The sequence below is a fragment of the Dendrobates tinctorius genome, unplaced genomic scaffold, assembly GCF_039654945.1.
Source record: "Dendrobates tinctorius isolate UK_male_01 unplaced genomic scaffold, ASM3965494v1 ptg000117l, whole genome shotgun sequence".
Classification (NCBI taxonomy): Eukaryota; Metazoa; Chordata; class Amphibia; order Anura; family Dendrobatidae; genus Dendrobates; species Dendrobates tinctorius.
This window is the reverse complement of record NW_027361785.1, coordinates 6,654,822-6,668,344: the sequence shown is the minus strand read 5'-3', so window position 1 is coordinate 6,668,344 and position 13,523 is coordinate 6,654,822. Positions and strand designations below refer to the sequence as shown.

General features: G+C 40.5%; 1 protein-coding gene across 4 annotated transcripts in view; it reads right to left on the bottom strand.

Moving 5' to 3' along the window:
• Nucleotides 1–13,523, bottom strand: part of CCDC138 (coiled-coil domain containing 138) — a 68,790-nt gene that overhangs the window by 49,192 nt on the left and 6,075 nt on the right. For all 4 annotated transcript variants that reach the window (XM_073590497.1, XM_073590498.1, XM_073590496.1 and 1 more), the window contains exons 2-6: nucleotides 12,978–13,111; nucleotides 7,834–7,916; nucleotides 7,561–7,748; nucleotides 7,318–7,476; nucleotides 1,556–1,675 (exon numbers count right to left, since the gene is read on the bottom strand). In XM_073590497.1, coding sequence (XP_073446598.1) covers nucleotides 1,556–1,675; nucleotides 7,318–7,476; nucleotides 7,561–7,748; nucleotides 7,834–7,916; nucleotides 12,978–13,078 — 651 coding nt within the window. In that variant the 5' untranslated portion in view covers nucleotides 13,079–13,111. The remainder of the gene's footprint in view (nucleotides 1–1,555; nucleotides 1,676–7,317; nucleotides 7,477–7,560; nucleotides 7,749–7,833; nucleotides 7,917–12,977; nucleotides 13,112–13,523) is intronic.

The window sequence follows — 13,523 nt, the reverse complement described above, 5'->3', positions numbered from 1 at the left end:
TGGCTTACAGCCAATGAAAACCCAACTCTGTAAATTAGAATACTTTATAGCACCAGCTTGAAACAATGATTGTAAAATCCAAAATGTTGGCCTACTGAAATGGATTGTCTCTCTCCACTCTTCCTCCAGACTCTGGGACCTTGATTTCCAAGGTCTAGTGTGAAGTTCCACAATCAGTGATGGTTTGGGGAGCCATATCATCTGCTGGTGTAAGTACACTGTGTTTTATCAAGACAAAAGTCAGAGCAGCCGTCTATCAGGAAATTTTAGAGCTTTTCATGCTTCCCTCTGCCGACAAGATTTTTGGAGATGGAGACTTAATTCTCCAACAGGACTTGGTACCTGTCCACACTGCCAAAAGTACCAATACCTGGTATAGAAACCACAGTATCACTGTGCTTGATTGGCCAGCAAACGCACCTGACCTTAACCCCATAATGAATCTATGCGGTATGGTCAAGAGGAAGATGAGAAACACCAGACCCAACAATGCAACAAGCTGAAGGCTGCTATCAAAGTAACCTGGGCTTCCATAACACCTCAGCAGTGCCACAGACTGATCACCTCCATGGCACACCGCATTGATGCAGTAATTGATGCAAAAATAGACCTGACCAAGTATTGAGTACATTTACTGAACATACTTTACCGTAGGCCAACATTTCGGATTTTAAAATCATTTTTTCAAGCTGGAGTTATAAAGTATTCTAATTTACTGAGATAATGACTTTTGGGTTTTCACTGGCTGTAAGCCATAATCATCAACATTAACAGAAATAAACACTTGAAATAGATCACTCTGTTTGTAATGACTATGTAATAAAGGAGTTACACTTTTTGTACTGAAGAACTAAATATAAATTAACTGTTTGTTGATATTCTAATTTTGTGAGATGCACCTGTTGGTCTAAGGATGCGTGTGAAACATTGCACTGCAGTCGGATATCACTGGAGTGCAGTGCGATTCGTCAGCAGAGGAGATGGAGAATTTATCCATCTCATCCGCACCTGTGTTGTGATTCTCTCATGTGAGAGGATCAGAGCACTCACACTCGCACCAGAGAAGGAGCCGAGTGTCATTAGCACATCACATTCGATGTGATAGGCTGGTGGGACCCCGGCTATACTGTCAATTTCTGCAGGATGACTCTCCCCATCTCAAGCATATGGCTGTTTGCTGACATTCAACTGACAGCAGATATTGGGGTAAATAAGGGTCAAGAATGTTGGATTTCAATAAGGCGAAACCATTGTTTCCACAGAAGATAAGCTGAGTCAAAGCAGTATTTTCCTGATTCAGTGTAAAATCCCAGTGCAGACATCTATGGCAATATCTGGAATTGCAGCTCAGCCCTATTCACTTGAATGGGACTGGGCTGCAACCTCCTCACTTATTCACTTCACACAAGAATAAACCTCTAGAAGTCCGCAAATAGCTATTGTGATCAAAGGAAGTCATGTGTATAGCTTTCCTAACATAAATTATCACTATAACTGTCTGAGTGCAGGGGGTCCTGCAGATGTACAAGTGTGTAATGAGAAATATCAATCTTGCCTGCTTTTTAAGGGTGTCATTCATTTCCTTTAAGGTATCAAAAGAAGATTTCAACCTTTTGTTCTCCTTGATCTTTTCTTTGAGGGTGTCTGACAGCTGTTTTACCTCCATATCGTGCTGCTGCAAAGAAAACAATACACAGTGAGAAAATATTGGTTATATTACAGAAAAATTTACAAGTATCCACATAAACGAATCACAAAACTCTGGCAACTAGGTTAAAAATAAGATTGCCTACCCATGCAACAACAATGAACAATAACAATATTAGTCTATGAAAAATACAGTTATCAAAGAAAGACAATTCAGCACTGATGATGGGCAAACATCCCACGTGTCTGGGTTGGCTTCTTATCCAAAGAGATTTGGTAAGGCTCTTTATTGACTAATATGTCAATATCGACCCTTACTCCTTATATTCAGTCTAATGGTATCTCTGTAATATGAATGTGCAATGATTGGCCAACTTTTTACACTTTTAAACTTATTTTTTTTAAAACTTTCAGAACCGTAGTAAACATTTACAAGCATGTCTACTATATGATGCTTGTCTTTCACTGGTTGCTAATCCCCCCTCCATAACTGGCATCTTTATTTTAATCATAGACTGAATTGGGCAGACTGGCACAACTGTTCATGTGACTCCCATTGTAATTTGGCTATATGCACATACATCGCTTTCCGTTTTAACTTTTTCATCCACTGGCATTTAGCAATTGGGAAGTTAAAAAATAATGAAAAATTTATGTAAAAATGGATGTCTTCTGTTTTAGGCCAGGTGCACACGGTCAGTAATTAGCAGCGATTTGGACGCAGCACATGTCCACTGCATTCGAAGTGCTGCCAGCTACTGAACGCAGGTGAATCCGCATGGGTTCATTGAACTGTGCGGATTCACCGCGTCCAATAGATTGTACAGGTGAAATAGACTTGCTGCGGTCTGGAAAGACGCGGGTATCGGTGCACGCATAGTGAGCATGGGATTTCATGAAATCCCATCCACTATGCTGCAACATCTGGAAGTTGCAGGTTGGACACTGCACAAGTACGCAGCGCTCAACCCACAGCGTATACTGACCGTGTGCCCATACCCTTATAGATCCACCTACAGTTGTGGCCAAAGGTTTTCAGCCTGACACAGATATTCACCAAGATTTCTGCTTCACTGTTTTAGCTCTTTTAGTCAGATGTTTCTATGATTACTAAGATACACTTATAAGCATTTGATAAGTTTTACACTTTTATTTATAAATATATCAAACATAGGCAGAGTCAATGTAGGGGGTAAATCTACAGTCCTACAGTGTCTATTCATATTTTTTTATTATTATAAATTAAATCGATAAACAAGGCCTGGTTAAATGGCAGTAACAGTGACCTTACCCAGATGTAGTATTTCTTTTAGGGCGTTATCCAAGATTAGGCATATTCAAGAAAACCATGCATAGTTGATAGTAGGATTATAATTGAAGTATTATTTAAACCATATTACTACTTCTGCACCCCTCTGCACTTACAATGCTGACCATTATTTTCAAAGGCTTCTGCAATTTGCCTTGGCATGGTGAATATCAGCTTCGGCACCAAATCCTGACTGATGACAGCCCATTCTTGTCTAATCGGTGCTTGGAGTTTATCATAATGCCTGTGATTTTGTTTGTCCATCACCTTTTTGAGGACTGAACACAGGTTCTCAGTGATTGAGATCTGGAAATTTTCCTGGCCATGGACCAAACATTTGCATGTTTTATTCTTTGAGCCACTTATTTATCGCTATTGCCTTGAGACATGGTGGAAAAAGCATTCTTCATCAGCAAATTGCTCCTTTATAGTTGGGGAAGTTGTTCTTGAAGGATGTTTAGATATCATTCTTTATTCATGCAGTTAATGTAGCCTTTCTCCTCTTGGGTCTTCAAAATTGCTGCTGATGGAGACGCATGTGACCAGAACTGGAGATGCAGGTGACCAGAACTGTCCCTCAGCTACTGAAAAACAATTCACATGGAAAACCGTTTTGCAATTGGTGAAGGCCAATGTCAGGTCTGGTCACATGCTCCTCCATCAGAAGCAATTTTGAAAAGTTGATAGCTCTGCCATACCTGAAGAAGCCTGTACTAACAAGTACAGGAGCAGAACCTGTAATACTTATATATTTGAAAGTAACCAAATAGTTTTTCCAACACATTTGATAAAGGGATTGAGCACTATATATTTAATTCAAGACAACTACATATAAATTAGCAAAGACTTACCGTAGTTTAACCAGCATGTTAATTGGCAAGTTTTAATAGTGTTAAAATTAAGCAATAGCAACCAGAAATGGGAAGAATTTATCAAAATTATTCCAAGGGTAAAGTGGAGACTTTTTGTGGGTGATCATTTTGACCAATTTCCTGGCCACGTGGCACCATTAAAGTTCAGTTCTAAGGTCCATTGGACAACAGTCTATTGGACTAGAGAATAACTGGACTACAGATCATTTTGGGTAAAGGACATCTGACCATGTAAGATCCTAGAAGAATCAGAACCACTGAGAAGCTTTGAAGGTCAGTGCATTTACAGGACAAAGACACTGCTCTAAAACTTTTTTCTTTTAGTGACGCAAGTGAACATAGTTGGCCCAGAAGATGCTGTGCACTGCACAAAATCATCAGCTAATAATACACACGTCCTAAGCCTAATGGACCAATGTGGAACTGGTTAAAGATCTGTACCGCTTGATTTATATTCCAAATTGGTTCAGTCTGTTTGAACTAGAAAATGACATACCTTATTTTGGGACATGTGGTATTAGAATGTTGTTTGATGTGCCCTGCATGAGATGTGTTACTCAAGTTGTTAGTCACACTATGGAAACTATGTCATGTTCAAAGAAATCTATTAGATTATAAAAATCGATGAACACATGAAAACAAAACTAGAAACATGAGAAACGCTTAGATTACATAACACAGGACAAAATGCTTTGATTAACCACAGTGCTGACGATGTTGCCGGTGGGTACAAGTGTGGCTGGCCAAGCATACTACAGGTTTCTGTAATAGCCATGCACATAGCTAATTCAGACTACATTCCCAAAGCCATTTACACGCTTAAAGAAATGGACAAATACATAGATAGCATTTTACATGCTCAAGTTAATCGTGTTGTAGCTGAGATGCGGTGTCGCAAAAGGACAAAGTTTATTATGCAGTTCAAGACTGGTCTATTTACCCACCGCTCCTGACCAAGCACAATTTTTGGGTTTACAATACATGCGGTTTAAAAGTTTTTAAAAAAATGTCCTTGTTAAGATATTCAAGAAGATCTTGTGTCTTTTTTTCGTGATGCTGTCATAGTCTTCTTTTTTTGCTGATATTGGGTGATCTTGGTGGAAAATTAAGGTGAATACGAGTCTGTTTTTTCCCAATTTTTGTTATCACCAGACAGCACCACTAAAATAAAAAATAAAAAAATATTATGGGGGCAGGCCTAGTAACAGTAATTTGGATTGATAGTGGCTTATTTTTATTGATCTTTTCTTTTACCTTTATTATTTGTTTCTCATTTATTTTACACATTGTGTCCCCCCATAAAGTCATAAAGACCCTTGGTTTAATAGTGAAATATTTTTATATTCATCTGTTTTCCCTTATAACTGGGGCTGGCATATTAGCCCCAGTTACAGGAAAAATGTTACCTCCTGACTACATAGCAGAGCTGTCCGAGTCTCCTACCAACTACTGCTTCCTCCCTATAGACAGCAATCACATGACTGCAAGGTATGGAACTTCTTTAGTACGGTGTATGCAGTAATAGATAAGGCACAGATGATAATAAACCATCTAAGCCTTCTCTATGGGGAGTCCAGCTGTCTCTGACTGCTGGATCAGCGCTTTCGCAGGGACATGATTGTGTGTAGCCTGTGCTCCTTTGCAGTAAGGTTTTAGAACATCACTGCTGAAAAGACGTTTAAAGTCCAAGGGCGGTCTGAAAGTGGTTAATCTGCTGTTGATCTGTAAAACTGTGTGGCCATTATCAATCAAGGTGGCTGCACATTTTACAGCTGCCCAGTGGCATCTAGCTCTTTATGTGGCAGACGATATTAGCGCTGTGTAGATATCTAGCTATACATCACCTCCTTTTATATGTATAGATTAAAACAGAGGGGACTGACATTGGTAAACCAACTGCAACAGTTGTGGCCAAAAGTATTGACACCCCTGCAATTCTGTCAGATAATACTCAGTTTCTTCCTGAAAATGATTGCAAACACAAATTCTTTGTTATTATTATCTTCATTTAATTTGTCTTAAATGAAAAAACACAAAAAGAATGGACAAAAGTATTGGCACTGTTCGAAAAATCATGTGATGCTTCTCTAATTTGTGTAATTAACAGCACCTGTAACTTACCTGTGGCACCTAACAGGTGTTGGGAATAACTAAATCACACTTGCAGCCAGTTGACATGGATTAAAGTTGACTCAACCTCTGTCCTGTGTCCTTGTGTGTACCACATTGAGCATGGAGAAAAGAAAGAAGACCAAAGAACTGTCTAAGGACTTGAGAAACCAAATTGTGAGGAAGCATGAGCAATCTCAAGGCTACAAGTCCATCTCCAAAGACCTGAATGTTCCTGTGTCTACCGTGCGCAGTGTCATCAAGAAGTTTAAAGCCCATGGCACTGTGGCTAACCTCCCTAGATGTGGACGGAAAAGAAAAATTGACAAGAGATTTCAACGCAAGATTGTTGGATAAAGAACCTCGATTAACATCCAAACAAGTTCAAGCTGCCCTGCAGTCCGAGGGTACAACAGTGTCAACCCGTACTATCCGTCGGCGTCTGAATGAAAAGGGACTGTATGGTAGGAGACCCAGGAAAGACCCCACTTCTTACCCTGAGACATAAAAAAGCCAGGCTGGAGTTTGCCAAAACTTACCTGAAAAAGCCTAAAACGTTTTGGAAGAATGTTCTCTGGTCAGATGAGACAAAAGTAGAGCTTTTTGGGCAAAGGCATCAACAGAGTTTACAGAAGAAAAAAAAAAGAGGCAATGAAAAAAAAAACAAAAAAAAACACGGTCCCTACAGTCAAACATGACGGAGGTTCCCTGATGTTTTGGGGTTGCTTTGCTGCCTCTGGCACTGGACTGCTTGACCGTGTGCATGGCATTATGAAGTCTGAAGACTACCAACAAATTTTGCAGCATAATGTAGGGCCCAGTGTGAGAAAGCTGGGTCTCCCTCAGAGGTCATGGGTCTTCCAGCAGGACTAGAAAATGGTTTGAGAGAAAGCACTGGAGACTTCTAAGGTGGCCAGCAATGAGTCCAGACCTGAATCGCATAGTACACCTGTGGAGAGATCTAAAAATGGCAGTTTGGAGAAGGCACCCTTCTAATATCAGGGACCTGGAGCAGTTTGCCAAAGAAGAATGGTTTAAAATTCCAGCAGAGCATTGTAAGAATCTCATTGATGGTTACCGGAAGCAGTTGGTCGCAGTTATTTTGGCTAAAGGTTGTGCAACCAAGTATTAGGCTGAGGGTGCCAATACTTTTGTCTGGCCCATTTTTGGAGTTTGTGTGAAATGATCAATGTTTTGCTTCATTCTCTTTTGTGTTTTTTCATTTAAGACAAATTAAATGAAGATAATGCCAAAGAATTTGTGATTGCAATCATTTTCAGGAAGAAACTGAGTATTATCTGACAAAATTGCAGGGGTGTCAATACTTTTGGCCACAACTGTATGTGGGATCCCAAAACCAAAGTTAGAACAGTAAATTACCTCTTTCATTATTTGGAATTTCTGGTGCACGATCTCTTCCACATCCTTTATCTTGCTCAGTGTGGCCTGGTGTTTTAGAAGCATCTCCTCCTTTTCTAATAAGCTCTGCTCTCGTCTTTTCAACTGAAGGGAATATTCTTGCTGTGAAGTTCTCTCTTGCTATACAAAGCACACGTGGATGTTAGTCTGTGGCTCTAGGATGTTTAGTACAGTCCTAGTTATCATTCTACTTTTAGTTCCTACCTGCAGTTTGTGATAGATTTCTGATAGCTCTTCATATATAGCATGGATCTCAGAAGGCAAAACATTTGGGCTCTTTAATAAAGTGTTTTGTGGCTTCCTTGTATTCTGCTTAGAGCCAGCATGCCTGCTCATTAGAAAGGATGGCTCCGTACACGTGTTGGCCATCAAGTGAGACGGCAAAGTAACGTCTGGAAGAAAATAAATCAGAGCCTCTGGAAGGGGCACAATAAATCAAATTATTAGTGTCCAATGTGCATTGCTAGTTCTGATTACCTGTTTCTGTATACAGGTGGGTACTGAAATCAGGAACCAGGCACACTTCATCATCTATGTGTTCATCTGTGACCTCTAGTTGGCTAAAATCATACAAATTATCAGATATCAGAATGGAAAGATACATACTGCATAGTCTTATAGTTTAAATGTGGCACTGGTTATATAACATTATATACTCCATACTCAAGTGCTTTTATTCACTATTTCTCTAGAATGATATGAATACAAGTTTACTTACCTGGTACGAGTATGACCAACCACAGATATATTTATTTGCACATAGCCAGAAAAAAAAAAAAAAAAAAATAATCAGATCGCTTATCAGTGTACTAGTATAGTCTTGACACGAATGTAGTCCTTTATTCCATATCTGGTTTATTGGTCCAACATTCTCATGGGAAGAGGACGGGGAAAAAAATCTTAAAGAGGACGGGGAGAAGCAGCCTGGGATCCACCCTTTTGACTAGTCACTAGAATCATAGAATCGTAGGGTTGGAAGGGACCTCCTGGGCCATCTGGTCCAACCCCCTGCTCAAAGCAGGATTCACTAAATCATCCCAGATATCTGTCCTGCCTCTGTTTGAAGACTTCGATTGAAGGAGAACTCACCGCCTCTCGTGGCAGACTGTTCCACTCATTGATCACCCTCACGGTCAAAAAGTTTTTTCTGATATCTAATCTGTGTCTCCTTCCATTCAGTTTCATCCCATTGCTTCTAGTCTTTCCTTGTGCAAATGAGAATAAAGATGATGACTAGTGTGGATTGGTACCCTGACAGCTTCTAAAGTATGGTTTTCTCGAAAACGATGCAGCATTTCAGTTAAGGATACAAAGCCGAGATAATACAACCAGCATCTGGTACATGCTGCCCATGGTTTGGGTTAATGGGGATCTGAGTCCTGAGACCCTTCATAATCAGTCAAAAAGCCGCCCTTAAAACACTCAGCTTTTGCCTTAGTGCGTGTGCACAAAGCAGTGTACGGTCTCAACAGAAAGTCTATGAGCCTGCACACAGTGACGTACAGGTTCACAGATTTCCAAGCTGCTGTAAAAAAACATTTTCCCTTCTGATCCAGAGTGTATGGCAGGTTGAATGGATAAACATTCAGAACAAGAAGTTTTTACATTTGCATGTGAATTAATGAATTAAAACAACTGCTTTTTGTTTTTTTAAAACATATATTTTTCTAAATTGAAATATTATAATATATATTACATTTTGGATCCAGCACTGGTCAGTGAGGGTGTAACGCAAATATACATTGTTCTGCCCTCTGAATATAGGGCAAATATGTTTGCATTATGTGCTGGTTTAGTTAGCACCATCTAGTGGTGGCTGAATTTATAGCAGTGTCTTAAATAGCATTTACAGCCTGTGTCTTTAACAGAAGTGTTGCACTGTGGGATTGAAGCAATGCATGGTAGGAATGAAGCAACGTATTCTGGGACGAGGGAGATGCCATTTTCTTCTGTGTATTTCATAAGGACACATGTGTATCTGTCCTCCTGTAACTCCCCTACTTGAGTTCGTTATCCGGGTAAAGCATATCTGGTAAGATTAATATCTTTCTTGCAATGCAGTTTTGGTCAAAGATGTTATTAACTGAAGAGCAGCCAGCGCACAGTAGATGTAATTATACACCTGTGTATTCCATGTAAAGTTTGCATCACACTGTATATTTCCTGTAATTGTGTTAGCTGTGTGATCATCTGCCCAATACTTACTCATGTCGTTTGTATGCTTTAGTTTCACCGCATGTTCTATATTCTTCACCAATAAACAAGTTAGACTACAGAGAACAGTCTGCTTATTTTGGAAGATAGAAGGTGATTTATGCTGTCTGCTAGAGTGTGAAGGCAGAACATCGATACCAAATCGATTGGGTACGCAGGCCGTGCGCAGGTATGCTTTTGCCGCCACATGCGTCCTTTTGACGGTGCGGCGACCGGCACCAAACGCACCGTGTTGCATTTTGGTGCTGCCGCTGCACCGTCAAAAGGACACATGCGGCGGCAAAAGCATACCTGCGCACGGCCTGCGTACCCAATGCTAAAGATAAGGTACGCAGGTCAGATGCAGCGTCATGCGCCCATAGGCGGAGCTGACCTGAGGAGGCGCGGCAGGGGGCGGAGATTCACGGCGACCGTCCGCTACGCCTCCAAACGCTGGTGTGAATCTAGCCTAAGATAGGTTCACACTGAGCAGATTCCACATGAAAAAGGGCCCCATAAAGTGAACATGTTGCTCAGCAATGTCAAAGCGACATTGCTGTGAACGTGTCCTGTCTTATGCCATGACTTTTAACCACTTCAAGCTTAAGAAACCCTGAAGCAGTTAAAAAAAAGCTCATCCTTCGGACTAGGAAGCCGCCTGCTCCTTATACTTGAAAGTATAGAGTAAAAGATATTGCAAAAATGAAGGCAAAACCGCTAATTAAGCAGTTTCAGGAAAACAACCACTGCCGTGTTCCTGAAGCGGCTTTGCCTGGGGAAACCTGGCAGTGGTGTAGTGTTTAAAAGAGGCTGTGAGGGGTGATGGAAGAGTTTTTCATTTTTGAAGGTTTCCTGAAGCAGTTTTTTTTTTTTTTTTTTTTTTTTTTTTAGACTTTTTGCAGTTTTTTTTTTTTATATACTTTTTGATAGTTTATTGCAGCTTTTCATTGGACTGTGCCTAATTTGTAGCGTTTTCCGTTATAAGCCACTTCAAAGTAGTGACATCTACTTGCTTTTCTCCACCAGGCATAAAAACAGCAAGTCTTCTTTCCATAGAAATGAACAGGAAGATTATTTTAAGCGCTTTGTGTGAGCATTTTCTGAAGTTTTTAAGAGCAGACTGTCAATCGTTACATGTTTCACATTGGCAACGTCCCCTTCTATTTAAAATAAGCTCTGGAGACTCTCTGAAGAAGTGGCATGAAACGCGCGTCGAGTAGAGAGACAGGACAGGACTGCACGCTTTTCCCTGCAATTGACATCCTGGTAAATATATTAATAACACGAGCTGAACTTCTATCTTTGAATGTGAATGTATATCTACGATAGCTACTGATGTGAATACTTTTCTGCCCAATGATGACAAAAGTATTCTAGGATTGATACCTTTATTGGCTAAATTTATCACTCTGAGAATACTTTTGTCATCAATGGGCAAAAAAATATTCACATCGATTTTTATGGCTAACACCGTACCACAATATAATTTGTTATACTACATTATGATAGCTACTATACGACTAGGAGGCATCATCCGGTTGTTGTGATTACATTTCAACTTTAGCATGTGCATATGGATTATGTACAGATCGTGTCCTTCTCTGCTGAGGTACCTAATTTTATCAGGAATTTTTTAATCTATTTCAATAAAAAATTATATTTGATTATTAATTGCGGTTTTCAATCTAAATATCTAGCCAGTAACCTTGGGTTGAGATATTTTTTTGATATTAACAAAAATGTAGCTTTCTCGAGAATAAGACTTCGGAACGTACTGTAGATATAAAGGAATCATTTTATTCCACTTTATATGACCTGCGGTTCCATGCAAACGACTTAGGAAGAGGGTTGATCCTACTGACAGATTCCTTTTCAGTTTATTTAATAAAACTTAAACTTTAAGTCTGACATTTTTAAAGGGAATCTTTCACCCCATTTTTAGCCTATAAGCTGCGGCCACAGCCAGCAGGGGCTTATCTACAGCACACATCTTTGGTTCTACAACAGATGATTGAGCGAGATAGGCAGAAATTCCCTGCACTTCAGCAGCAAGCTGCTCAATACGAGCGGAGAATTGCTTAGTCTCCATTAAAGAAAAAATCCTCCGACGGCCCCAGAGAAAAAAAATATAGAACAAAATTCGGACACTTTTTTTTTTACAATTCTTTCCTTCTTTAGTGTACCCTAGAATCTACAGTTTTGGCTGGTGATTCTGTTATAAACAGGTCACCGAGGAGGATGGCAGGAATAGGCTAGGCCACCAGGAAACCAGAAAGGTGGGTAACTTAGCGGATCGCAGACCCCTAATCCTAACAACACAATGAGCAGTAGCCGTGGGGTGTACCTACGATTCCCTAAACACCTCGGCACAGCCGGAGTTCTAACTAACTAAGCCTAAAGCAAGAAAGGTTAAATCTAAACTGCCCCAGAGTAGAACCCCAAAGAAATAGATAGCCCCCAAACATATATTGCCGGTGAGACAAGATGAGGCAAAAACACAGGCAGAAAATAGACTGAGCAAATGATGGGGCCCAAACTGTCTAGATAGGATAGGAAAGACACTGCCTGCAATCACACAAAAACCCTAAAAAATCCAACAGGTCTTATGTACAAAAAACACCGAGGTCTCACGACCTCTCCCCCACTCTATCAGCATTCTGGTGTGAACTGGCAGCAAAGCAAAAGAGGCTAATATAACAGGGGACTGAACAAACTGACACAAGTTGTAACATATGGAGCGGGGTCCAGCACTGCCCCAGCAGGGAGCACGCTGAACCCTAACAGCAAAGCAGAAAGAGGCAAAACCAGATCAGATGCAAAGGACTAGCAAATGAACAACTTAACTGAAAAATGCAGGATCAGGCAGGAGACAGCAGACCTCAAAATGCACAGGTAGAAACCAATCACCAGCATCAACTGAGGGAAGACTGCTCACTTATATCTTCCCAGTCAGTAACCCCTGACTTCCAATCATCGTCGTCAGGTGGCAGACTTCTGTCAAGCCGGCCAGCTCCACTACCCGCAGTAACCACCAGAGGGAGCCCCGACTCAGAAGTCAGATAAAGAGAATTCACAACAGGAGCCACCGGACCGTGACACCCACCAGACCGGATCCCCGGTGAGTATAATCTAAAATGTTTTTCTCATCTTTCAGGTTTCATCGGGGGCTTATCAACAGCATTACAGAATGCTGTAGATAAGCCCCTGATGGTGGTGGCCACAGCTTATAGGGCTAAAATGGGGTGACAGATTCCCTTTAAATCCTAAATGCATTAGGAAGGAAATTCAATATCACGTTACAGCATTCAATGCATGGGTAAAACTGGAAAGGGTGTAGTACCAACTTAAGGAGTGGATGGATGTCATGGGAATCTTACTTGTTACCATAAAACGTGATATGGCTGTAGTGTTTGTATCATATGCTTTACCTATTGGAATCACGAATCCTCCTCAGTAAATCCCGAAGTGCTTTATTATAATGCTTCTTGTCAAGGAGTGTTACAGAAGGGGACACTGATGGCAGAGACATTCTGGAGTCTGCCTTCTAGTAATCAAAGATGAACTGTAAAAAAAAAAAAAAACAGTAGTAAGAGTAACAAATAAGAATGTACATATTGTATTTTAAAGTGGATATCCTTTTAAAACGTAGCACCTAAAGTTGAGAGCAGCAACAAATAAACAAAGCCTCTAATTGTTTTAGCAAATCAGCTGTGCGCCTTTTAAAAGTACTAATGCTGGGGTACAGCACCATACACGTTTCCGTAACTGGGTACAAGGACTAAGCAGCTGCCAAAAAAGAATTAGACATTGCTACAGGGGTTGTCCAGTTACAAGATAGTGATGACCTATCTGTAAGGTCCAAGGGTTCCACATTATGGGGCTTGATTAGTTGGCCTGGCGTAATGTGTGCAGTGCACAGGTGACGTCTCACCACCAAACTAATGATAAGACAACCCTGACATTCCGGAGGGTAG